General features: G+C 39.0%; 1 protein-coding gene across 3 annotated transcripts in view; it reads right to left on the bottom strand.

Moving 5' to 3' along the window:
* Nucleotides 1-8,191: 8,191 nt before the first annotated feature.
* The window catches only part of clcn5b (chloride channel, voltage-sensitive 5b), a 43,315-nt gene continuing 24,919 nt past the window's right edge, over nucleotides 8,192-26,587 (bottom strand). For all 3 annotated transcript variants that reach the window (XM_023261546.3, XM_035944215.2, XM_023261553.3), the window contains exons 9-17: nucleotides 25,295-25,529; nucleotides 25,032-25,207; nucleotides 24,680-24,820; nucleotides 24,159-24,345; nucleotides 19,781-19,923; nucleotides 19,431-19,580; nucleotides 18,968-19,073; nucleotides 16,871-17,087; nucleotides 8,192-9,209 (exon numbers count right to left, since the gene is read on the bottom strand). In XM_023261546.3, coding sequence (XP_023117314.1) covers nucleotides 9,119-9,209; nucleotides 16,871-17,087; nucleotides 18,968-19,073; nucleotides 19,431-19,580; nucleotides 19,781-19,923; nucleotides 24,159-24,345; nucleotides 24,680-24,820; nucleotides 25,032-25,207; nucleotides 25,295-25,529 — 1,446 coding nt within the window. In that variant the 3' untranslated portion in view covers nucleotides 8,192-9,118. The remainder of the gene's footprint in view (nucleotides 9,210-16,870; nucleotides 17,088-18,967; nucleotides 19,074-19,430; nucleotides 19,581-19,780; nucleotides 19,924-24,158; nucleotides 24,346-24,679; nucleotides 24,821-25,031; nucleotides 25,208-25,294; nucleotides 25,530-26,587) is intronic.

Here is a 26,587-nt window from a genome sequence, read left to right as displayed (position 1 = left end):
CTTTTAATTCTTATCATGTGAGAGAATTAAACTGTCTCGTTCCTTTATGTTTCTTAGGTGTTGCTAGGTTTTGACAATAAAAACAAATAATTAAGACACATTTACAAACGAGAACTTTCCAGAACAGAAGAAGCAGAGATGTGAACATACAAAAATTTAATTACTACGATTAAAAAGTATGTATTTCAGTGAGTGATTTCCATGTATCTATTCAGTTTTAGGGTCTTGTTGAGCATTTAGACAGCAAGGAGGTATCGTTAACGTTATCAGTAACACCTGTGTTTCCTGCTCTGACGAGTCAAAATGCCCCATATTCCATTGTCCAATATCTTCACCAACAGGATTTTACTTTATATTCTACTTTAATAGTTTGAGATAAATGTAATAAAGTAGAACCCACCAACATATGCAGCAACTGATACAAGTGAAGGGCTCTTCAGATTTTTAGGTTTCAATTTGAAACTGTTAGACTGAGATTTATTTAATAATGGACTTCTAAAAACTTAAACACATAACTTGTACCAAATGTGACCATTTTTATATCACAAAATGCTTCCTTGACTCAATGTTCATGGAGATTTGGTTGTTTAGCAGCATTTTCTTGCAGAGCAATGAAATTTCTGCAATAGTGAACAGAAGAGTACCGCTACATGCTGTATTAATCGACCTCACTTCAAATACAATGTACAAATAACCAAATCCATCACCATATTGCGAGTGGACAATTGAAGTAGCAGTTTTTCTGATTCTTAATGACCTCGACAGATCTGTTAGTGGGCAGAAAAACACAATTTACGTCCACGTGGAAGTAACATGTAGATCTCTGATGTGGTTGTGTGTTTAATGTCTGGCATGTGTTGTACGAAGTTACAAAAAATGGTGCTTTTGTGCTGAAATCAGGATTGTATTGCAGCTCGGGGACATAAATTGGCTCCGTCACACTCGATGACCTCAATCTAGCTGTCCATGGAGGAAAATAACAACGCATTGTTCACATGTTGGAAGAGAACCAGTGCGATTATGACCGTAGATCTACTTTCTGGCTCGTACAGGAGGTCAGTGATAGCCATCACACCGACCGACCGCTTGATCCAACCCTCCGCTGTCTGGAGCCCAGTGCGTGATATTTCTGGGATTAAATCAAAACCACCAGAGAGAACAGAAATTCATGTGGCACTGGTATATTTCAGATTACTTCCAGAGTATGTGTTGGCCCTATGGTGGTTTTCTTTCCATTTCCCACTCCTCTGGATTCAATCATACTTTTTTCACCTCTTTAAACTGTAACTTCGATCAGGACTTTGCAATCTTTTTTGCCCCGTTTAGCTCCTAAAACAAAGCAGTTGCCCCGACCCAATTGTTTCATTTGATTAACTACCAGCAGAAGCCAAAAGGCGGAAAAACGTTCCGTCCATCACTGCGAGAAAGTGCATAAATCTCAGTGAAATTAATTTTATGGTAGCAGTTGCACGAGTTTCCAGCACAGCTCGGGGTTAAAGGTGTCCGTTGTGCTGCAGCTACGTACTGTTTAAATGTTTAAATATTACCACACTGACTCATAATTTTGGATGTTTCACACTCCTAAAAGCTTCTTCAGAGACTTAAAATACCACAAAGGCATAAAGAAAGAGTTGGTCGACCTTTCTGGACTTCACCTTCAAACTGAAACACAGTAAGTTCAGGAACAGTTCACAGTTTGTGTTGAGTTTGGGCCTGCTGGGAGTATTCAGTTCTCTGAAATTACCTGTTTGGTCCTTTGAGTCCTGCTGTGTCATTACTTGTTAGCAGAACTTAAAGCTGCACGGATGACGACATATGAAAAGGCACAGAACGATCACCACATCTGCATGTCAGCTCTATAGAGCATTTTATTGTCGTTATTTTGTTTTTTTGCAGGCTGTGGCTTTACTTTTTTGGTGCAATTTTACCACAGTCATATGCATAGAAACTGATTAGTTCACAGCACCAGCAACTAAACAGTCGTACAGTAAAATATTACATCCACATGGCCTCAAATAAAGCCTAACTAGCTAATATGCTAAAGTTAGCAAACATTTTTGTAACTCAACAGGTGCCAGTATGTAAATGTTGTGTGTACAGCTTCTTATAGTTTACACTCTCTAAAATAATTCATACAAATCTACAGGAAGCAGCTGTTTAATTTAGCTGGTTAGCTTAGCTTAGCATAAGGGCAGAGGGAAACTTTTAACCTGGCCAAATTTCTGCACTCTGGTGAATGTTTATGTACCAATTTGTGCCTTTTCAGCAACAATTTAGGGTGGAAATTACTTTATTCATGTGAAGGAACACAGAAAACCCGGGTACAATTCAAAATATAATGGGATACAAATGAATGTAATTATCAATTTTGTGGTTGTATGAGATCATAATTCATATTTTAACAGTAAAAAAACAAATCAAAGGTGCATCCCCTTCCCTTAAATATACATTTTGTCTGTTGGGAAACCCTGGGTTCCTCCAGATGTGGGCAGCACCAACACAGATCCTGCTTGAGGAACACAACCAAGAGCTCAAAATGTTGTCCCGGCCTCCAAACGTCCTGGTTTTATTATCACGTCTGATGGGTGCTGATTGTTCAGTGCTCAGAGAACACTAAAAAACCCCAGCTGAATTAATTTTCCTGCTTCTCTCCTGTGTTTAGTAAAGGTCAGCGTGGTTATTTGGTGTCACGTGACCGGCGGCGACGGTGAGCTGCCACTGAAGCTGTGGGAACCTCTGACTCATAACCTCAGGTGAGCCTCAGAGGGCAGAGATTGGATTGCATCAGTCAGAGCTCAATGCTAAATATCTGCTGGCTTTGTCCAGCCCTCAGGACAACACACACATCATCTCTTTGCATGCGTTCCACACACACAAACAGAAGAGATTTGACACTTTTTAGGTGTAGGGTGACACCTCGAACCGGCCTATTACCACATCCAAATGTTTTCGCTGCTGTGTAATGCGCACCGAGACAAAGGCGAGCCTGGGAACGGGACGTCTGGCGTGAGCGAGAAGCGAAGGAGGTGAGGAAGCTTCTTATCTGAGACGGACAGCAAAGTAACAACACGGGAAATGAAACAGAAAATATCAAACGAGTCATGAAAAAAGGGGGTGAAGACAGACAATGTGGAGGTAGAAGCCGTGTGAGGTGTGAGAATGCAGGAGCAGGTCGGTAACTCGAGCCCCATGTGAAGCCTCAGCCGCAGGAACTGAGCTGGAGAATACACTGAGTCATTACAAGCTGGCAACAATGCGCTCACATTCCCCAACACACACACACACACACACACACATCAACACACACTTCCTCGGCATCTTCACGGCTAAAACTCCTTCTCACAGAGATTATGTGGCCAGAAACGAGCTCCGACTCGCCGTCAGCGACGGCGAGTCAAGAATGACCGCGTTACAAATTCAAACGCCGCAGGGGTTGAATAAACACGGCAGAAGGCTTGAAGGCTCCTCCTGAAAATCCATCATGAAGATCCATCAATGATCTGACAGAGAAATGTATAAAATGTCAGAAAATAGTGAAAAAAAATGTCAGTTTTTGCCTAAAGTCCAAGTTTATTCACATAAATATGACAACTTTGGGCAGTTCTTTGCTTTAAAGGGGCAAAAGCATACAACAAAAATGTTTGCCTTTTCTAACTAGAGCTGCAATGATTAATCAACTAATTGATTAATATCAGAAAATAATGAAAAAAAAAAGACTTTTTTGCCCAAAAATCCAAATATATTCACCTAAATATGAGAATTTAGGGCAGTTTTTTTGCTTTAAAGGGCCAAAAACAGATACAAAAAAATGTTGCCTGATAGTTTTCTAACAACTAAAGCTGCAACAATTAATCAACTAATTAAGTAGTTGTCAACTATTAAATTAATCCTTAATTATTTTGACAATTGATCATTGGTGTCAGTGATTTTTTTTTAAGGCAAAATAGTCTAAATTCTTGGATTTTAGCTCCAAAAAGTGATTATTTTCTTGTTTTTCTTTCTTTATGACAATCTACTCAATTTAATATGAGGATTTGTGGCAGTTTTTGTCTTTAAAAATGGCCAAAACAAATACAAAAAAATTGCTGCCTGATAGTTTTCTAACAACTAGAGCTGCAATGATAATCAACTAATCAGTTATTATCAGAAAATAATTTTTTAAAAATCTGTTTTTTGATTTAAAATGACAAAAACAGATACAAAAAATGTTGTCTGGTAGTTTTCTAACAATTAGAGCTGTTAAGGCTTTTAAAATGTGAGTATTTTCTTGTTTTTTCCCTCCTTTATGACAAGTTATTCTATTTAACAGGACAATGTGGCAGTTTTGTCTTTAAATATGCCCAAAACCCATCTTAGTTTTCTAACAAGTGGAGCTACCATGATTATTCAATTAATTGATTAGTTATCTACTATTTAAAAAAATGTCCTCAATGGTTTAGATAATTCATTATTGGTTTCAGTAATTTTTAAGGCAAAAAAGCCTAAATTCTCAAATTTTAGCTTCCAAAATATGAATGTTTTCTTTTTTCTTCCTCCTTTATGACAATTTCCTCAATTCAACATGAGGATTTGTGGAAATTTCTGTCTATAAATATGGTGAACTATTTGGATAATTGCAGGTAATTGCAGGTAATTTTTAAGGCAAAAAACTAGAAAATCTCAGATTTTAGCTTTTAGCCGGCTTTTTGCACTACATATATTTATTCCTATTTGTTTTATTTTTTATTACTTTATCTTTATTTTTTCTACTCGGTCCTTAAGTCATTGTTGCGCTGCCTGCTCTACATGCCTTGTAATTTTCTTAATCTGAATAAATTAATATCTTTGAGTTGTGATCAAAACAAGACATTTGAAGATGTTTTCTGGAGCTTTGGGGGTAAAAACATTCACAATCCAAAAGCCAAAGTTATTCACTTGAAAATGAGAATTTCTGATTTTCCTTTTGCTTAATTAATCACCTGGCAACCATATTTGTCATCTAATATTTTTCTAACAATTCGAGCTGCAACCAATAATTTAAAATATCTGATTAGTTGTTAACTATTCAATTAATAATCAGCTAGTTAGATAATCGATTAATTAACGTCATTTTTTTTAAAAAAAGGAAAAATTGTCTAAATTCTCTGATTTCAGCTTTTAAAATGTGAATAAATGTCCTAATTTAATCAACTAAATATGAGTTTTTGGCTTCAAATATGGCCAAAAAAATAGTTGCCTAATAGAGCTGCAATAGTTATTCAAATAATAAATATTAGTTGACAACTATTGAATCAATCTTCGTCGATTTAGATTATTTGGTTTCAGTCATTTTTTTAAAAAAGTCTAAATTCTCTTACTTCAGCCTCTAAAATGTGAAAATTTGATAATTAAGTATGTTTGGGTTGTGAACAAAACAAGACATTGTCAGCTAATAAATTCTTCCCAAGCTATTTATATATCTTAATATTGGTTTCTGTAATTACTTAAAACAACGAAAGTCTAAAGTTTCTCATTGCAGCTTCTGAAATCTGAATATGTTCTGGTTTGTCTTCAGCGACAGTAGACTGAATGTCACCTTTGGGTGGTAAATAAAACAAGACATTTGTGAACGTCTTTCTGGGATTTGTGGAACATTTTCCGGATTTACAACAAATTCATCCAATTAAATGTAAAAAAAAAAAATGTCAGAAGAAATTTAATTTGCTGGGTTAATGTGGCATTACTTTCGACTGCGCATCTAAATTATGGAGGAAAACATTTCCAGAAGAAAAAATGAGAAACGGCGCCTGAGGCTGCAATGTGCATGTATAAATCAGAAAAGAAAAACTACATAAATACGGGATACTTGGAGACAATACTTGGGATTAAATTTGACAACCTTACTGCTTTGAGACGCCTTCTCAGAATCTAAATCTCAGGAAAATAAGGTGTATTTCTTTAAAAAAAAAAAAGAATAAAAATGTAGTTTTCCTGCATCTATAAGGAGAAAATCCTTTAGGAATGCATCTGATTGACTCCATTTGCTGCTGAAATTGTCCAAATAATCCCCGATGGCTCCGAGTTAAGAATTCACAAATAACTTCAATCAATAATCAGTGGTATTAGTAGTGTTAATAATTTACTCGACTATCATTGAAACAAGCCAACACATCTTTGACAGCGTTATTGTTCTCTGGCAATATGGTAAATCACAGTCAGGGCTGATGCTAATTATCGCAACTGGAAACAGATGCATTAATGAAGATGTGACAAACTGCTGGCACACGCTGTTCACAACCAGGAAGGACCGAGATGCAAGCCCGGTGATATAAAATTTAATTTCTGTGTTGCAGAGTCTCATTTATTTGAGCTTAAAGCAATGTTGGAGGAGCTGCGTCGTCACGGCGATGACCCTCCAACTGGATGAGGTCACGGTGATAAATTAGCCGTCAGAAACAATCACACGGAGAACCCGGAAGATAAACCGCTGCTGTGAAGAAAAGCGTGTCTCATCGCTTCAAGCTTCAAACCGCCTCCACCGTGAAACTAAAAGCAGCTTTTAAATCCATCCAGGGTTCATCAATACAAACTCTCTACATTTCCCATTTTTTTGTTTCCAGGACTCGTGATCTTTTTACACTTTACTGTCTGAGCTTCTCCAAAAGGTGAAAGTGTGTCTAAAGTTAATAATTTCACCATCGCCTTGTATGTTTTAACTGGCGAGCAGCTGCCGGCCATGATGGAATATCTAAAATAAAAAATCAATTCAGTGGATAAACAAAGCTTTCAGAGACGAGGCCAGACTTTATGAGTCCCGGGCAGCTCGTGAGGTCCGGATAGACTGACCTGCTGGAACTTTAAAGTGTTAAAAATAGTTCAGAATAATATTATTCTGCTCAGGACAGCGATCAGCGGGGAGCTGGACGCTGATATAACGTCTCGGATAACACCAGTGGGCAGAGCTGCCAAAAGCTACATGAGCAAGGAGCTAAACCCAACGATAATTAGTGACAACATCATCGGTGACTTTATATTAACACAAAACTAACATTCTAAAGTGTTTACAGGTAACAGGGGTTTTTTCCTTGATAACTGAACTCAAATCTGTTCAAATTAAAGCTGCGACTAATAATAATGTTAATTATCCATTAAACTACTCGTTACTTTGTTAATTAAAGCCACCTTTCTTCCCTAACTCTCCCTATAAACTCAGTGTGTGACATTAATGCACAGCCTTTTAAACTGGATTATTATTCTAGTTGTTTCCATCATATACTATGTAAATCTGCACACACATTCTGAATAATTTGCACATTTGAGGCCCACCTGGACCCCTAAACCTATATACTCTTTATTATTAGCTCTAGCTTCAAATTGCACCTTTTGTACTTCACAGTACTTTGTTTTCTGTACTCTTAGAATACTTTATTTTTATAGTAAATACCACCAATTTTTGCAGATTTCTCGAAACACCAGCATTTTAGGTACCATATTGCTATTTCTTCGATCTGTCTGTACAATTGTTCCATCTATCTATCTATCCATCCATCCATTTACCTACCCATCCAACCATTCATCCATCCTACTTACCCAACTACCCGTCCGTCCATCCATCCATCCAACCTACCCATCCATCCATCTTACCCATCCATCCATCCATCCATCTACCTCCCTTTCCATCATCCATCCAACCTACCTATCCATGCATGCAACCATCCATCACCCTACCTACCTACCCATCCATCCATCCTGCACAATGTAAATATTTCTACTACTTTTTATTGCTTCCTACACTCCCTATTGACTCGCAACATCTGCTTTTTAAAATTTGTTTATTCTTCTTTAAAGATTTGTTTATTCTTGTGCACGAAAACACCACGTTAACTTCCTCGTATGTGAAAACCTAGCAGCATTAAAATAGTTTTTCACTTTATCTGAAAACTAAGCCAGTGCACTGATCAATGCAGCTTCCTTTTTAGCCACTTTAATCACTGTCTTTAAATTTCTCTTGATCTGGTCCCTCCTCTAAGACTAATTTACCTCACAAGACCCTAATGGGCGACTCCTAGGATGTGGTTCTTCTTTGGGGGCCCTGAAAACTGACTGACGTCTGGAACGATCTGCTTAGCCTCCTGACTCTGATGGAACAAAGAAACAAGAATGTCAGCTTCACATTCTCACGGAAATGATCATTAGACACGATTACAAAATAAAAACAGACACAAAGCAGCGATTCAGTGAAATAATTTAGTGGGACAAACAATTTTACATTTACATAAATAATTTGTGTGTCATGATTAGAAATACTTCCACGGTTCCCGTAAGGCATGACATGGTTTCTGCAGCATTGTCTGTGTGATTTTTCTGTACGAGAATATATTCGCCATATTGCAAATCTGAGAGTCTGTATGGCAAGACGACAACTGCATAGTTCCCAGGCTGGAGCCGCATCGCAAATCTCAAGACAAACGGACGCTTCTGGCCAGTTCCCAGGCTGTCATGGAAGTGTTTTTGGAGTGTGTGCATTAGATCCTCTTCTCACACTCCTGGATCCTTCAAGCCCTGAGGCTACAGGAAACCTCACAGTTCAGGAGTGGAGGAGGAGGGGGGAGGTGAGCATCCATCAGCCTGGCTCAGAGGACTCTGTCTGGGCTTGCTATGATGGCCGGAGGGCAGGCACAGAGCTCCCAGAGCCTCTCTTTATCTTCCCCGATGTCTTTATTCCCTCCTCCACCACCGCCTCGGCTCCTCTTGTCAGTTTCTACAACAGAGGATTATCTGTTCCCGCCTCCCTTTTCTCTCAGGTGGAGCAGAGCTGCAAGACGGCAAAATTAGGGAGATGAAGATTTTTTCTTTTTTTTATTCACTCCCTCTTTTAAGTTGAAAATAGAGAACAGAAAAAAGCCAAAAGTAGCAGATGTGAAGTGTTCCACTGACTTGTTTCAGCGTCAGGATGAGTCACTGTTTCAGAAAGTCAAAAAACGCCTTCAAATCACAACAAAAACAAAAAAACCTTTTGTTCTCTACTCGTGTGCAAATGAAGCCCAAATGTCTCGGCGAAAGTTGAAGAGGTAAAGGTGCATTTCAGTTTACAAGCTGGTGTTTTCGTGTCCTTTGGCTCCACAGAGGAGAGGAGGAGGAGGAGGAAGGATGAAGGAGTTCAGTTGAAGAGGATGGACTCGGGGTCTCTGTTGGCGATCTGCGCCATGTGTTTGAGTATGTCCTTTTTGGTGATGATTCCCAGCAGCCTCCTAGCAGCACAGAAAGAGAACAAAAGTCAGATTACTTCACATCAAACTCGGTTTGCTTCGTCACGGGAAGTCAAAGCAGAGACTGAAAGCAGAAACGCTCGCAGTCAGCCGATTCCTGGCCTCCTATCTCGACGCTGTGGCTCGGTTTTATTACAGGCTCATGGGGGAGCGGCTTGGAGCAGCACATCAGAGTTACATGAAAGCTCCAATGAAACATGAAAGAGTCAACAGAAAGTACACACTGGAGCCAATTAGAGCTGTGATGCTAAAAAAGCCTTCAAGTTCAAACCCGGGGTTAGGAACAAGAGTGAAAACCGAGCAAACAAAGATAAAAATCTAGTTCCTGATGAGGTCATGTATGTGGAGAAACAGGAGAAGGAAACTGGTTTAAGATGTGCAGTGATTAATTGCGCAACACGACCACATTCCACTACGAAACCCTACCAGAGTTGTCAGTGGTTGCTTCCAGCACTGGGAGAAGTTTTACTTACATCTGTAGAAGGCTGGCAAACTCTTTAAAAAATGGAAAATAACCAGCGGATGGAAAAGAAAGAATTCACATTTGATGCAAAAACGGGACTAAAAGATGAAAAACACATTTTTCTAATCAAATCTTGAATTAAATTAATAAGCAATAATAATAATAATAATGATCATAATAATACTCCATCAGTATTTCTTTTGATCTAAAAACTAAAAATCTGTGAAATTATTGTTATAGTCGTTATTTTTAGATATTAGTAATTACGATTTCACAATTTTATTTTTTGTACTTCATTCCTGACTATCTTTACTGCTGTAACTGCATATTTCTCCACTGTGGGACTAATAAAGGGTTTTCTTATTTTGTATTTTCTATAATCCGTAAATATCAGAACGATGATGATGGGATACTCAGTGAGTTACAAATTGGGAAAAAAATATGTGATTTGGGGATCAGAAATCTGATGTAAAATCAAAATTACTTTTGTCAAGACATGTTTTTCATGAAGGAAGAGCAAGTAGAATAGTTTGAAATGCAATAATTTACAACCAAGAAGAAGGGATGCGCGTCTTTTCGTTTCTAAAGGTTTAAAGGGTAAGAAATTCCTCTATTACCATGAACATTAACCAACTAATTTGTTTTTGTCCACATAACGAAGATACTTTCCTCTAATAAACAGCTTTATAGTCTCAGTGGGAACCAGCAGGTTGAGTAATAACAGTTTAGAGAAGTCAGAAAATACAAGAATGACTGCAAAAACTGAAGATGTCCCCAGCCTTTTCCCCTGACAAAAATAAATATAACAGCTTTCAAACAGATCTACCAAACAACCAGCTGTTCTTCTTGAACCGTCCGGCCAGATGTGAAAACATCTTCATAACTTCACGCATGAAGATGTGACTCCTGACAAAATGCGATCAAAGATGTCAGAACAGAATAAAGCGCTCAAAGATTTTGTGGCTAGGAGGTGATGTAAATAAAGCTCTAAAAAAAAAAAAGAACAGCATAATACATTGTTTCAATTTGAATCTACAAACAGACTGAAAACCAGGCAGAGTGTCTTCCAACTCCCAGAACAGCAATGACAAATCAGCTAGATACGAGTCCTGCTAACTAGGCAGCCTTGCATTAAATACAGTCTGGGAAAATACCACTGTTGCCTGTCGAAGTGATAAAATTAACAGTAACTTGTCCTGAAACAAGCACAGAAATCACACAGCCTCAGGGTCTTTCTTCTGTGGGCCTCATGATGTCTTCATTTCCAGAAAATTAGCAAATGTGTGGCTTTAAAACCTCAGAAATCAGACAACAACTTCCTCCTCTGCACCTGTTGTCCATACTTCCACTTCCTGCCTCTACTTCCTGTTTGTTAAATATGAAAAAGCCTTTCTGTACTCTCTCTCTGATGTGACTTCAGCCTTCTGTTGTTGGCCAGTGAGCGGCCATCTGATGTGAATACAGAAGGGAGCCCACTGTGCCTGACAACAGCTGTGTGCGATGTTGAAAAAGCACCTGTGGGCAAGGCAACAAGTGCCCCCTTAAAGTGGTTATTTATATTAAGGTGGAGAGCAGCAGCTTAAAGCCCCAGAGGTGAACGCGTAGAGCTGAAATCTGAGAGTTTTGGTTGCACGGCGGCTGATTTCCATTTGTTTTGCTCACAGATTTTCATATTTTGCTCTGTAGAAAAGCAATGAGGAACAGCCTGCTTTTCTTCACGTTGATGGTAAGCATGTAGAAAACACAACAACTCCTCACGACTGGTACAGTGCATGCAGTAACAAATTTAAGCTTCAGGTAAATTTACATAATGTGTGCAATTGTGGACACGTTTAGGTATAACCGGACTTAATGCCACACCAGGAAACTTTAACAACAGGCCCAAATGAAAGCAGCTTGGAGATGCACCAAACTGATCTTCAAGATGAAGGGTGTACAGTACATACAGATGATGAAGAGCTTTATTTCTTTATTCTGTGGTGCACAAGTTAAGACGAAAAAAACGCCCATAATGATGTCATTAAGTTGCTTTAAACATAAGCAGCTGGACAAAAGAAAAACATTAAGCAGACAGGAGGAGTAAAACAGATGTCACCGAGTACAGGCAGCATTTTTCTGGAAAACAATCCATGCTGCGGCCTAAAAGTCAAAATACTTCATCCTCTGCAGCATCAGTTTTGACTCTTCTTTCCTTTCAACTGCCTCTCAGAAGTTCACTAGCTTTCCAGAGGCACAGGAAGTGTTTATCTAAGAAACGGTTTCTTGACATGACGAAGATGCTGCCGAAAAGTCCAAAAATTCACATAAAGATGAAAGAAAACGGTTCCACGCTGTTGCTGTCTAGCAAAGGATGTGTAGAAACTTATAAGCGCCTAGCTGGAATGGGGACAAGCTCTTACGATGTTTCCTGAAGAAAGGAGTGAAGGACAGAAAGGTGAATTTGTGTTCAAAATAAGGCTGATGGCTGAACGTAAATCAAGGCTTTGTGAAACATCAGGAGCTTCACCATTGTCTGGCTGGGGTTTGCTACATACATGACCTAAATATGTAGCGGGTGGCAGGATGGGACTTAGAAACACCCCACAGTTCAATCATTTGTTCCTTGTATGATTTCCAACTGATAAATCATGGTCATTTTGTAGTAGGATCGCAATCATGTGATCGTCAGCAGGTAACTGACACAGTGTTCACATCATGGTTACAGCGGCAGCTATATCTGGCAATAGGAAATCCTTAACAAATCCATGGATCCAGACTATAAGCCGCATCAATGCCAAAATCTAATCACTTGGTCCTTGTGTCATTTCTGACCTTCCCTGAAAATTTCATCCAAGTCCGTTTTTGAGTAATGTTTCAAACAGAGAGATAGACAGACGGATTCACACGATCGTTACATAACTCTGCCATTCCTTGGCGGAGTAATAATCCATGTATGTAAAAGTCCTGAGACCAAATCTAGAAAAACTAGGCGAAAAGAATGTTTGAAAATATTCTTTTAAACACCAAATAAGTCTGGAGTTCCCCCTAAAATTACATTTTTCTCTTGTCCCACCCCACTGATGACCAAATTGAATCTCAAATAAAGCAGTTAAAATTAAATTTAAATCTCCTTTTTTGTGTTACTTTTTTCACTGATGTCTCTTGTAATTGTGGGAACATTTTCTTTAATCAACATAATATTTTATATAATAATAATTATGCATGGAACGTGTGTCCCACAACAACCCTGTTAGCAAAACCTTTTTAGCTGGTGGAAGAAGAAGAAAACATTGAATCACATGAAACGCTGGAATTAACATCAAACAGTTTTCCTAAATAATGGGTAGAGCAAAGCTATCTCCTCTCTTCTATTATTCATATTTTCATAACATTGTCAGCCTTGATTGAATGTCTCACTCTACCTCATATTATCAGGATCAGACTAATTCTTTTGACTTTTTTCCATCAGTCAGTTTGTCCTCTTGGTCAGCAGTAACAGCTAGTTAAATATCTAACTTCTACTGCTGAGAAAAAGATCACATTAGCATGGATTAGCAACCCTGTTACTGTGATTAGAGTAGGGTTAGCAAACAACACATAAAACATGGAATAAGAATGGTACTATTGATGTGGAAGCTGGGCCAATCAAGCCTTTGATAGTTTATTACCTATTATTGATGAATATGGAGCAGAAAGCTGTAAAAGAGAAAGTTCATTTATTTATACTTTGAAGCCTAAATGTCCTCCAATTCTGGAATGACCCATGTGTATTTATGTGTATGTGCATGTATATGTATGTATTATATTTTATATGTACATCATACTTTAATTGCATTTTCTATGAATGTTGTTAACTTCTTTGTTGTCCTATATTGTAAAGAACTCCGTAACTCAAAAAAGAAAAGTGCTATAGAATTATTATTATTATTATTATTATTATTATTATTATTATTATTGTTTTGAAGTAGTTTTAAGAAAAAAATTACACAAGAAGAAAACTTGCAAGAAATCTTGTATGAACATTCTTTAAATCTTTAATGAACTACAGCTGACAGGGCATGATTGGAGCAGGAGCTCGATGTCTGGACCTACAGAATTTAATCTGGGCAAACAAAGTGAATATAATGTCTGAGTTAGTGGGGCTAAGTCAGCCCTCTCTGCTGCAGCCTTATCCTCTGATTTGAGCTAATAAAGTTAGCTTAGTTTTTACATTTGCAACCCCTCCGCTCTTCCATCTTGTCACATTCTATTTCCTTTTCTTGCAGTTAGTTCTTCATTTTCTCTAAAGGATTCTGTCCATGAACACCAAATCCTTACTCCCCGCTCAGACCGACTCTCACCATGTTCCTTGTCCACAACAGCGCTGCTGCTGAAATATTAAAACGCTGTGCCAAGAAGAGAAAGTGACAGCAAAACCACAAGCTGCATGATTACATTTGGGTGTGTGAGCTTGTTTGACAGCGGCGGTAACTTAGACTACTTCTGTGATCGCACAAGAATACACACAATTTCTCTTCCAAAAGCCTGAAAGCCGTGTGTTTGAACATGTCAGACCTCCGTGTAAACAAGCGAGGCCCGAGTGTGCATGAGCGACCGCCGGGAAACGAGGCAGCAAAATGAATCAAACACTGATTAAGTTTATTCTCACGTCTTCGTTCTGGTCTGTCTGAATGTAATTCTGCAGAGAGATGTTGTACTCTGTCATTACAAAGCCTGGTATTAAGTCTGACACATAACTGCAGCGTGTGTGAAAAGTTCAGCTTGGTGAGCCTCGGTGCAGCCGGGAGTGGTGTTGATGATTTCAAACCAAGTGAGAGGAAAGTTTTGGTAAATATCTCTGATTGCGTACATGTCAACTTACTGAATAAACACAGCAGCTTTTAGCATAGTTTCTATCTGACTAGGCAGGTCTAAATTCATCCGACTGTGTTAAGTGTTTTATGAAAGACCGAAACTTAATCAGCAGCAATTGTTAAAACCAAATATTATTCTAAGGGATTTTTTTCAAGCATAAACCTGCTCAAATGTGAACCTGTGACAGTAGAGTTCCCTTTTTTAATTGTTTTTCAGTATTTTTTAATGTAATACTTTTATATTATTTTCATGGTCGTTTTTGACAAGAATTTCTAATAAAGTGGGATTTCACGTCAAAGTGAAATCAGATTTATACAAAGTAATGCAAATTAACTAAAAATCTAAAATATCAAGTAAGTGACTGCAAAAGTATTCACCCCCTACAAGTCAGGATTTAGTAGATGCACCTCTGATCGCCTGTCTGGATGGATCTCAGAACTATTTTTACCTCATTCTTCGATGGCAAAACTTTCAGGTTCCACAGGGGTCACAAGTAAACAGCCCTGTTCAATTCCAGCCACAAATCCTCAGTTGGATTGAGGTTTGGACTCCAGAACATTCACTGTGTTGTCTTTTAACTTTTTGTGGACCTTTACAAACCTTCCAGGGTCTACTACCAGGACACATCCCTCCATCATGATGCAGCCACCACCATGCTTCATTGTGTTTCTGTTACTATCTGTAGTGTTTAGTTCCTGATGGCCAAAAAACCTCAAAATTGGTCTCATAAGACTAAAAATATTCTTCCAGTTGACTTCAGAGTCTCCCACATACCTTCTGGTGAACTGTAGTTGAGATTTATTACGAGCTTCAGCAACAGTTGCTTTCTCTTCGCCACTCACATTCACTAATTGTGTGACTCGCACCAATCGGTTGCACCTGTGTTGAATTAGGGGAGTCACTTTAAAGGGGGTGAATTTATATCCAACGACTTGTAATTTTAAATGAACTGACATTGCTTTGCAGAAATCTGTTTTGACTTTGACATTAAAGAGTTGTTTTGTTCGCTCTTTTTTTTTTTTTTTGCAAATTCTTGTCCAAAAAGCCAAAATATTTACATGATTTAATGTTAAAAAGCAACAGAGAAAACCTCCAAGGAGGCTCTGTAAATATCTTTGACTGCTCAAATGAAATGAAATCCAATTTATTTATAAAGCACTTTAAAGCAACCAGAGTTGACCAAGGTGCTGCACAGAAGAGTAAAAACAAGATCAAAAGACTAAAATAATAAAACTAAGATAAAAACAATCGAACTATATAAAAATAATAGAATTAAAAGCAAAATACATAATAAAACATAAATAACAAACAGACTAAACAAACAGACCGCTGGCTAATAATATAATATCTCATAATAGAAATTCGATTAAACCAAAGTTTTTATCCATCAATACGTCCCTGAACCCGTGTGGAGCAGAAAAATGCCCAGGAATGCTAAAAAGCATCCCCCAGTGACACAAAAATGACCCCAAATCAACACAGCTCTCATCTGAGCTTCACTGTTTTCTCTTCTTGTTGCACAGTCAAGGTTTCGAGACGGATTTGCAATAACGTAAATAAATCCACCAGCTACTCATCCTCTGCTGAGATTCCCAAGCAAAGTTTATGAACCATGAATGTCTTCAGCACAGAGATCGCTTTGAAGAAGCAGATTTTAAGAGTTTTATGAGCTTCAAGAAAACCAAAAGTAGCAGGAAACTGATCCAACGCCAGATTTAGAGAAACAGCTCTTCTTCCTGTGCTTGTATTCTCATCGGCCAGATGCCAAATGCTGTGCAGGGTTTGTGGCTGTATTCATGCCAGGTTTTCCATTATGGGGACCTTCATATGAACTATGCTACTTCAACAGATGGACGACCTAAAATGTGCTGAATGAAGTCTGTGGTGATCGGATTAGCGGCAGTACAGAGATATGAGTAAACACACCTTGAGAAGTTTCTAGACTTTTGCTAACAACCACACCCTCCATCAGCAATCCATGTCTTCCTCCCTGCTTTCTCTTCAATGCATGATCTGACAGTGGATTGACCTCAGTCTCTCCCACACATCCCTCCGTCACTCCTTCCTGCCCTTCGTAAGCACAATTTCCTCAAGATATCTTCCTCTAATGCCTACAGATGTGGGAGTGCAGTCGGTTTATTTTGTTGTTCATCTCGTTTCCTGTGCTGCGATTTCTTATCTTAAATGTTAACTCAAAGCAAAAGCCACATTTGAGGACTCTGCCCTGACAACAAGCCGTTTCTGGGAGTAAATTCACAAAAAGGTTTGTCTTTTTGGGAATCTGTGGGTGGCAAATAGTCACAGTTAATGTTAAATCAATTCCTACTGCATGTGTGTGTTTTCTTACCCATTATGTGTAACAAGACACTGTCGTAGCCCCAGCTTCCTGAAGATATCTACAGTGATGTCCATGGGTGTGTGGTCGGTGACGGTGAAGGGGCTCAGGTCCATGATGCCTCGGAGGCGGAGGGGAGGCGGGGCATCATCAGGCTGGGTCGGAGCGTGCTCAGTGAACACCACCTGGGAGGCGCTGACCACGCCCTCCTGACGCTTCCTGGCATTGTCTGAAAGGAGAGGCAGGAAAAGAAGCAAAGGGGGATTTAAAATGTTGATTGGTGGCACACATTTGTTATTTTAACTTGTAGTAACATATTTTTTAGCCACAGAAACAAGATGTGCATACAACGTTGGTGTCTGGCTGCAGTGTGAAGGTTGAGATTCTCATTATCAGACAATCATCAATCAACAGCACTCCAGGATTAATCCACTAATTTTGCAGTCAGATGAAGAGAATATCTGAACAGTGCTGTATTTTCTAAATATTAAACTGGCCCAAACGGATGGAGACCGCTTGGTCGTCACTGTCAAGTGCAATACATCTCTTTACTTTCAATTCACTTTCTGTTTATCTACAGTTTGGGGTCATCCAGACAATTCCATGTTTTCCATGAAAACTCCCACATTTATTCATGTGCTAACATAACTGCACAAGGGTTTTCTAATCATCAATGAGCCTTTCAACACCATTAGCTAACACAATGTAGCATTAGAACACAGGAGTGATGGTTGCTGGAAATATTCCTCTGCACCCCTATGGAGATATTCCATTAAAAATCAGCTGTTTCCAGCTACAATAGTCATTTACCACATTAACAATGTCTACACTGGATTTATCATTCATTTAATGTTGTCTTCATTGAAAAAAAGCATGCTTTTCTTTCAAAAATTAGGACATTTCTAAGAGACTCTGAACTTTTGAACAGTAGTGTATCTGTTTTTATTTTAGTTTACAGTTTACATTTTGTACTTTTGTTATTTTTTTTATTCATTAATTATTGAACTAATCTGTTTATTTGGGGTATTTTTAGACACTATTCCTTGACATCCACTTAGACACTGCGTTTTGTACTTTGTGTTCTTTTTTGTTTATTTCTATTTAATTCCTAACCTCTCTGTATTTGTGTATATTTCACTAACTTTTGTTTATTTTATTCTGGCAAAACAATATCCTCCAAGATTAATAAAGTTGATCTCTTCTTAAACCTATTAAACATTTACTGAGCATTTATTGGGAGTCGACTCCAAACGAATTGACAACTTCATGCATCTTCTTCAAACAGATTGACAAAAACAGTCAAGTGTAAACTTTGCAAACAACCTTCTAAGATTTAGACACAGCTGCTAACTTGTCTGCATTATATTCCTTAATAGTTCTGTGTGCTTGGATCTACAGCAGGTTATATACAGTGAGTTGTTAAACTTAAAGCTGTGAAAATTGTAAAATCCTAGATGGAACCGCTAAATAATGAGGTAAAACTCACTAGAACGCTCTGTAAAGAAGAGACGAGCTACAGATCTGGATGATAATTCTGTAAGTTTGTCAATTCTAGTGAAAAAATCCTGGCTTTAAAGTGATTAAAATGTTGGGAAAAAAATGGGAAAGAGGCGTTAATCTGGGTGATGACGCAACAATTTCAGACCTGGTGTTCTTTAGTCAGTCTTCAAAATGTAAGAAATTGATGTTTTAACTTACATAAAGTATTAAATAATAATGTATTTTGTGTTTGAAGCTGCACAGTGGATTGGTGGTTAGTACTGTTGAATGCAGCTAGAAGATCCCTGGTTCACGTCCCACCTGAGCCTGAGCACTTCCTGCATGGAGTTTGCATGTTCTCCCTGTGCATGCGTGGGTTTTCTCCGGGGACTCCGGCCTCCTCCCACAGTCTTATACCGTTAATTAATGATTCTAAATTGTCTGTAGGTGTGAATGTGAGCGTGACTGTTTGTCTCTATGTGTAGCCCTGTGACAGACTGGTGACCTGTCCAGGTGTCCCCTGCCTTCACTCTAAGTCAGCTGGGATAGACTCCAGCCACCATGCGACCCCAGTGAAGCGGTGTATAAATAATGGATGTATCTTCATGTGTACAGAAAGACAGTCCGGACCTATCGATATGAGCAGATCTCTCCTGAGCACAAATCCCACGAGCCTCTGGGACTCCTGAGAGACGACCACGGGGAAGCCACTGTAGTGAGTGCTCTCCACTAACGTCTGCAGATAAACAAAAAAAGATGTAACATGATTCAAAGTGAACAGCTTACAAGCTTAGAAGATAGTTGTATTTGAGTATTTTAGCCATTTGTAGAGTTTTATGTCCTCATATTTGAAGGATAATGTGAACAGAACAACATCTAAACCAAAAAATCTAAACATCCTGGACACCCAGAGGGAAAGTAATTTCAGCAGTCACTTGTTCTTTCCAAATTTAGTGAAAAAAGAGTTTTTTCTCTCCATCTATACACATGTTCTGCTGTACGTAGCATTGCAGCTTTCCATATTACTGTGTTTTACTGCTTCTTCTGCGCTGCATCAGTCACTGTATGGCGTCACATGTTCATGTGTCCATACCTCCACCTCCCCGACAGTCATGCCCTCCTGCGTGAGCACCGCCAGGGCAGGATCGGCCCTCCTCGGCCTCATGACGTCCACCGCCAGGCTGCTGTACTCGAACTCTTCCTTCGCCTCCAGGAACGGGTAACCGTTGAGCCTGATGTGAGCCTGCAGAACAGCAGAGAGAGCATGTTTTGTAGGTGGAGGACATCCAGAGGGAAAATATGGTGTGTATTTTCTGACAGGAATTTTGGGGAGAAATATTTTTCGACCAAATAAGCTGTCAAAAGTGCAGCCAAGAACAGATACAACATCGGACCTTTTGTCATCAAAGCGGCAACGTTCATAAACGCTCACAGACGCTTCACCTCATAAATTCCTTCTCTTCCAAAAGCATCTGCCACCCATTTGCTTGTCATGGTTGCAGCCATGAGCGGAACGATGTACTCCAGACCACCAGTCAGCTCGAACATGATGACTACCAGCGACACCGTCATACGGGTTACTCCACCTGCAGGCAGACGGGGCGAGTTAGATCAGCCTTCTAACCTGGATGATTTATCGTTCGAATCATATGAACTCCATATACAGTGCATAGAGAATGACATGACTCAGAAACAGAAGGTAGCGGTGGTAAAGGTGGAGTCTGCAGACAGCTGCTTCAGAGCTCCTAACTTTTCCTCATCTCCACGCAGGAATTTTGCAGTCAGGATCGATGGCTGCAGCCTGAATCCAATCATCATCATCCTTCTCAGCGGGGGCTGGTAAACAAAGCTGCATTTTAAATCCAATGCCACGTTGTTCTCACGTGGTGTTTTCCAGTAAACAACGGGCTCAAGGATGCAAATGCATTTGTGATATGTTTATTTTAAAAGGGATTTAAAAAGTTCACTTTTGTTTCTTTCCCCAAATTTTAAAAAATGAGAAAAAAAAACGGAGGGGATTATAAGCTCAGAGAATTGTTCCCGTATGTTCAACGTAGAAAAGTTTCTTAAGAAATTATATTCACGTTTTCCAGCAGGAGAATAAGGATTACTCGTATATGTCATGTAAGAATGAGTCACGTATGTGCAAAGAGTCAGGAAGTGGCATTAATTTATACCGTGTTTGTATTTCCAACAGTTACATTAATCAGCAACCTTTGTCATGTAACGTCAAGCAACAAGGCTATTTGTTTGTTCGTTTATGACAGTTTCCTCTCAGCTCCAGATTTGAAAAAAAAAAAAAAAATCAGTGTAGCATCAGGAAGGTATTTACTGGCTCAAAATGGGCCGTTTGGGGCAAATCTATGCAGTTTTCTGTGATTGATAAACAAAAATGTCTATTATGCTTCAGTAAATGAAACCCCAGTGAACTAATATAATTACTGTTGGTTTTCTTTTGGCTCTTAATGATATTTTAAGTAATTACAGTAAAACATAATCAATCAGCAGAAACAAAAAATGAAAGTAAACAAAAAAAGTCTTAAAGGAATAATAAATTCACAAACAATGACAATAAACGTTTCCCCTTGGGATGCTGTCAGCAATACAAATGAGCTGCAGCAGAATTGTGATCTAAGGAGTGAAAGCTGACAGCCTTTTACAAAAGAATTTAGGAGAACATGACAAACAGAGAGGCCAGTTTAACCGGAGTAAAGAGAAAAAGATCTTCAGTCAGATGACATTCACACGGTGCAGGAAGCAATTCGGCCAATTTGTGTCAAAATGCATTTATCAGACCGATCGTAAAGTAGGGGATGTACTTACAATAGTACAAAGCAGTAAAAACATATCAGATTTCAGAAAACAAAGAAATCTCTTTTCAACTTTATCTCTGATCTACTACGCAGTTGAATAAAACTTGCTTCATTAAGTGCTCTGAGTACTTTAAGCCCTCCTCGTGTTCAGAATTAAACATCCATCTATTTTATTACAAAACATCTCCCAATGTCAGCTTTCTCTGTTCTGTGCTGCGTTGACTGAGGCTATGACAGAGAAAAGACGAGGTAAAAGTCACCACTGGCTCATCATCGCTAACTAAACACAGAGCTGTAGTGGTGTATGTAGTGAAAATCTAGGTGTCCTTATTAATTAATTCAACCACAGCCTTTGTAAGAAGTGTTTTTTTCTGAAGAACTGTTGTTAGAAATACTTACAGTGCAGAATCACAGAACAGTATTTAACAAACCAGACAAACTTACTAATCAACTGATGTCATTTATTGTGTTATACTGCAGAATGTCGTGTTTTTGGTTTAAATGAGTCCTAAAAATCTATTTTTAATAAAGGCAATTTGTCAGTGTAGTTAGAAAATTCAAAGTTTCAAGATTTATTTTTGAGAAACAAGTGATTGTATTTTGAAAAAACAAAGAATGAGGCAGGCAGCTGCACTAAAATGAACAAAAAGGAAACCTGTATTTTTAAAATATATTTCACCTGTTTGATAAAAGGATTTTTACATTTTTCTGCAAGCTGCGGTCCTGTCAAAAAGCCAAAAATCTACTGTAAAGTGATTAATCAATTAGTTGTCAACTATCAAATAATTGAACTATTTTGATTCTTTTTGAGATTAAACTGAATAAATTTGTGCTGTTGGGAAAAAAACCTAGAAAACAGGTCAAAGATTCTCACAACACTGAGACCTTTTCCACCTGTTTAACAAAAGAACAAACAAGAAAAGCACTCAAAGAGCGCAGTACTCCGTCAATGCTGCTCAGTTATTGTACGATTTCCGGTGGATAAGTCCCAATAAGTCCTTAGCGGACTTATTGGGACTTATATAATTTAACTATTTTGACTTTCTTTGAGACTAAAATAAATATATTTTGGTTGTGGGGAAAAAAAAAACATCTGAGGACGTCACGTCGGGCTTTGGGGAACATATTTCACCATTTTTTGACATTTTATAGACAAAACAACTGCAAACAAATAATCCACAGGTTAATAGACAATGAAAATAATCAAGTCACCTTTCATGAATCATTTTTTCTCCTCTTAAGTGAGTCTGAGAAGCACATTGGGTCAAGCAGTCCAGACATTCCTCCCCCAGCTGACATTCAGCTGCTGCTACTCATCCTGAGACATTTATAAATCCGACTGAACATGTAATCTCAACCCCTCTGGCGTGTTCCTTCCAGTACATCCTTAAAATATCACCATGCCAAGTCATGCACAAAAACATCCTAATTGATTGCCCAAATGCCCCAACAGCTGCCCGGTTCCCACAAGTGGTGACGTACTTCATGACGAAAATCCCCGTCAGTTAAACGGAAGTCAACTCGTGTAAAAGTAAAAACCGTCAGCTCTGCTCCAACCTGGATGTGATCGTTTGTCACCGCGCTAATTGGTTTACCAAGTCTGATGATAGTGATAATAGCGTAACAAGCAACAGCAGGATTCTGTTTTGCCGCACCGGTTTCGAGTGGTTACAGCATGTGAATGTTGATTCCGGCACAGCACAACCGTATTTTCATTTCATAAGTCAAAATACTGCTAAAGTGAGTTGGTTTTAAAAGAAGTCGTTTGTCCCCATTTCCAATTTTCAATTCAATTCAATTCAATTTTATTTATATAGCACCAATTATAGGTCGCTTTACAGAACCCATATGCCTGAACCCCCAGAGCAGCCCTAAGGCGAGAGTGGCAAGAAAAACACCCTTTTAACAGGGAAGAAACCTTGAGCAGAACCCAACTCTTTATGTGGGGGAACCATCTGCTGCTGGCTGGTAGGTTGAACTTGGTTTAAAACATCTGCGTGGAGCAGGGGGGTTGCCGGGTTTTATGTGGAGATACAAAAGCAGTTCCACACTGTTAAAATATCAATAATTACTTTAACCAACTAGCGAAGGTAGAAAAATTAATTATTTGGTGACTAATCACACGCATGAATAAACACAGCAACAGCTATTTTAGACGTTTGTTGTGTTTTCTGTCATCACCCCAGACTAATTAAGTCATTTAATTAAATGGTTGCATTTGAGTAAGAACAAAATGATCATGAGGCTGATTGGGATTCCTTCATTCCAGCACCGGCAGAGCCACTGTATATGGAACAATCTATTACTGATGAATCGATAGGTGATTATTTTAATAAAACAAAATGAGGAGAGAGAGGGAGGAGGCTGGCGAAGAGAGAGAGATCCCGACTCAGAAACACAGCATTCAATAACGATGGCTAACACAGTGCTAGGGCTGTAAAATTAAACAAAAGTTAACAGCAAATATGGTTTTGGCATCCCAAAATTAAGCATTTTTGGAGTTTAAGATTAGATTTTACTAATGTCACAGTGGGGAAATATGCATTATTACAGCAGAAAAGAATGTAGTATAAAACTAAAAATAAAACAAAATATACATAAATATTGCACAGATTTTTTTGGGTGAACAGAAATACTGAAAAAGTGTAAGTTTTCATGGAAAACATGAAATTGTCTGGGTGACCCCAAACTTTTGAAGGGCAATGTATGTAGAAAGCTAACAAAATAGCATGTATCCTAGTGTATGTAGAAAAAAATAAATATAGCACAGGGGTTTTAAAATGTAAAATATTCATAAATCATAGAATGTGTTGATTTTGTACCAAAGAGATGAATGGCAGCTTTTCTTCCCCCATTCACCCACACAGATAAAATCACTCGGTTTGAAGTTGAAAGTCTTGCATTAGAACACTGTTTTTCACTCTTTTCCAACTAATTTTTGCTCCCACACTTGTTTAAATGCACTGTACACTCGATTTTAAAGCCATAGTATTCCATCCACATCTCACCTAGACAAGCAGCAGCTCCAACCATAGCATAAAGCCCCGGAGTGATGCAGTCTGCTCCCGGCGAGCACCACCCTTTGAAGATGAACCAGTCATGGTGATAGTAGGCCAGCTGCTCCATGCCGACGCCCAGCAGCCTTCCAGCGATGGCTCCGACCGCCATGCTGGGGATGAAGAGGCCAGAAGGAACCTGGATGGACGGACAGAAGAGCAGCGACACTGTAAAATGCTGTTTCAACCCCGAGATGGGTAACTAAAAAAAACAGACCATGGGAGGATCGATTACCTCACGTAAACTGAAAAATGGGAAACATAAGCAAATGAAGGCGGGACGCTGATTCAGATCAGACATATTGAAGGCAGCTGCTGTTGTATAACTCTCACATGCTATGTGACATCAGTGTTCGCCAATTCAATAACATGAACCATGAATCTCGCATCAATAAAAAGTTCCTAGCACGTATGCATGACAGTAGCTGTGCAGAATTCCTCACACAGCACAGACACAAGAGTTCTACACCAACCTTCATGCCAAAGGTAATCACAGTGATCATCATTTTGAAGACCAAAGCCAGAGCCAGCTGCCACAGAGCTGTGTACAGGCCTTCTCCTGCTGGCCGGTCTGCTAGGCTGTTCCCTGCACCTGTTTCTGATGTGTTGGTTGGCTGCAAGTGGGAGTGGGAGGCACAAGAAGTAAAGGAGAAACAGATAAATAATGAGGAAAATTAAAACGGAAAGGCAGAGAAACAAGAAATACACACTCAACATTTGTTTAATTTTCGGGGGAATTAAAAGAAGCAACCGCAGTAACTTGAAACGCTCTCTCTCTCTGAATAACTAGATGCTGGACTCTTCCTCAACGAGTCCTCAGCTGACCTGTTTGTAGCCGCAGAGCTGAGAGGAGTCCAGCAGGGAGCAGTCGTTGAACAGCTCAGAGATGAGCTCGGCGCCGCTCATCCTGGTGTAGCTGTTTGGGTAGGCGATTATGGCGGTCAGTGCAGCCACCACGAGCACCTCGATGACCGGGTAGTGGCCCAGAATGGTGGATTTACCTGGTAGATGAAGAGAGAAAACACTGGTTAAAGAGCACGTTGGACTGTGTGCCCAGCTGTTAAGAAAATCACATCATCACTACTCACGTTTCCTGCACCAGGCAATGTTGGCCTTGATGAACAGCGCCCCCCAGAGGCCTCCGAATATCCCCAGCAGGATGAAAGGGGCCAGCTCCACCAGATGCCACGGAGCGTGAAACTCCACGTAGAACAGCACCAGGCGGCTGTTTCCAAACGGGTTAATAGAGCGCAGAGTGAAGGCAGCCACCAGAGCGGCGAAGAAAGAACGCCAAAGAGTCTTCAGGGGAAAGTAATAACTCACCTGGGAAAGAAAGAAACAGACACAGAGCTTCAGAATAACAGGACAATCATAATAAAAAGCAAAGAGAATCTGGTTTTCTTTGCCGATTTAAATGCGTACTCATAATAAAGCTAAACTGAGCATACATCCATAAAACTGGACTGGACAAGTATATGAGAAAAATTAGAGACTAAGTTCATTGTTTGTATTATTAATATTTGTAAAATGCAGATTGCACAGAGCCAATAGTGCACTAGAAAAATCTTTTTAATGACATTATCTAGCAATAAAAGCAAAAATTAGCTCAGTATGAAGACATACCAAACTACCACAAAGACACAAAATGATCACAAAGCGAAAAAACAGCCAAATAGAGACACAAAACAACCACAAAGAGTTACAAAATGATCATCAAGAGCAAAAAACCATAAAAGACACAAAATGATCATAAAGAGCAAAAAACCACAAAAGACACAAAATGATCATAAAGAGTGAAAAACAACCAGAAAGAGAAATAAAACAACCACAAAGAGACACAAGATGGCAACAGAGACACAAAACAACCACAAACAGGCACAAAACGACCATAAAGACACACAGTACAAACACAAAAAGACACAAAATGACAACAAAGGGACACAAAATGATCATAAATAGCAAAAAACAACCACAAAGAGACACAAAACGACCCCAAAGAGACACAGGATGGCCAGTGAGACACAAGACGAGGACAGAAAGACAAAATGACAACAAAGAGACACAAAATGACAATAAAGAGACACAAAACAAAAAGACTTGGTATGACAACAAAGTGACACAGAATGGCTATAGAGATGCTACATAAATTCACTTGCTAATACATCAACAATTGCATGCATAGTTTTTCTCATTTTTGAGATATTTTGGCTCTAAACTGTCCTCTGACGTGGTCAGAGCAGCAGCAACCTCATCCAGAAACCTGCTGAGGATGGATGATAAAGCTGCTAAGACACGTGAACTTCCCAACCTGTCAATGCAAACACTTTTTCACAGTTTATTATGTCCCAGTCAGGTGCTGATTCCAGTTTAGAAAAATTAAA

The sequence above is a fragment of the Amphiprion ocellaris genome, chromosome 23 (genome assembly GCF_022539595.1).
Source record: "Amphiprion ocellaris isolate individual 3 ecotype Okinawa chromosome 23, ASM2253959v1, whole genome shotgun sequence".
Classification (NCBI taxonomy): Eukaryota; Metazoa; Chordata; class Actinopteri; family Pomacentridae; genus Amphiprion; species Amphiprion ocellaris.
This window is presented reverse-complemented; position numbering and strand designations above follow the sequence as displayed.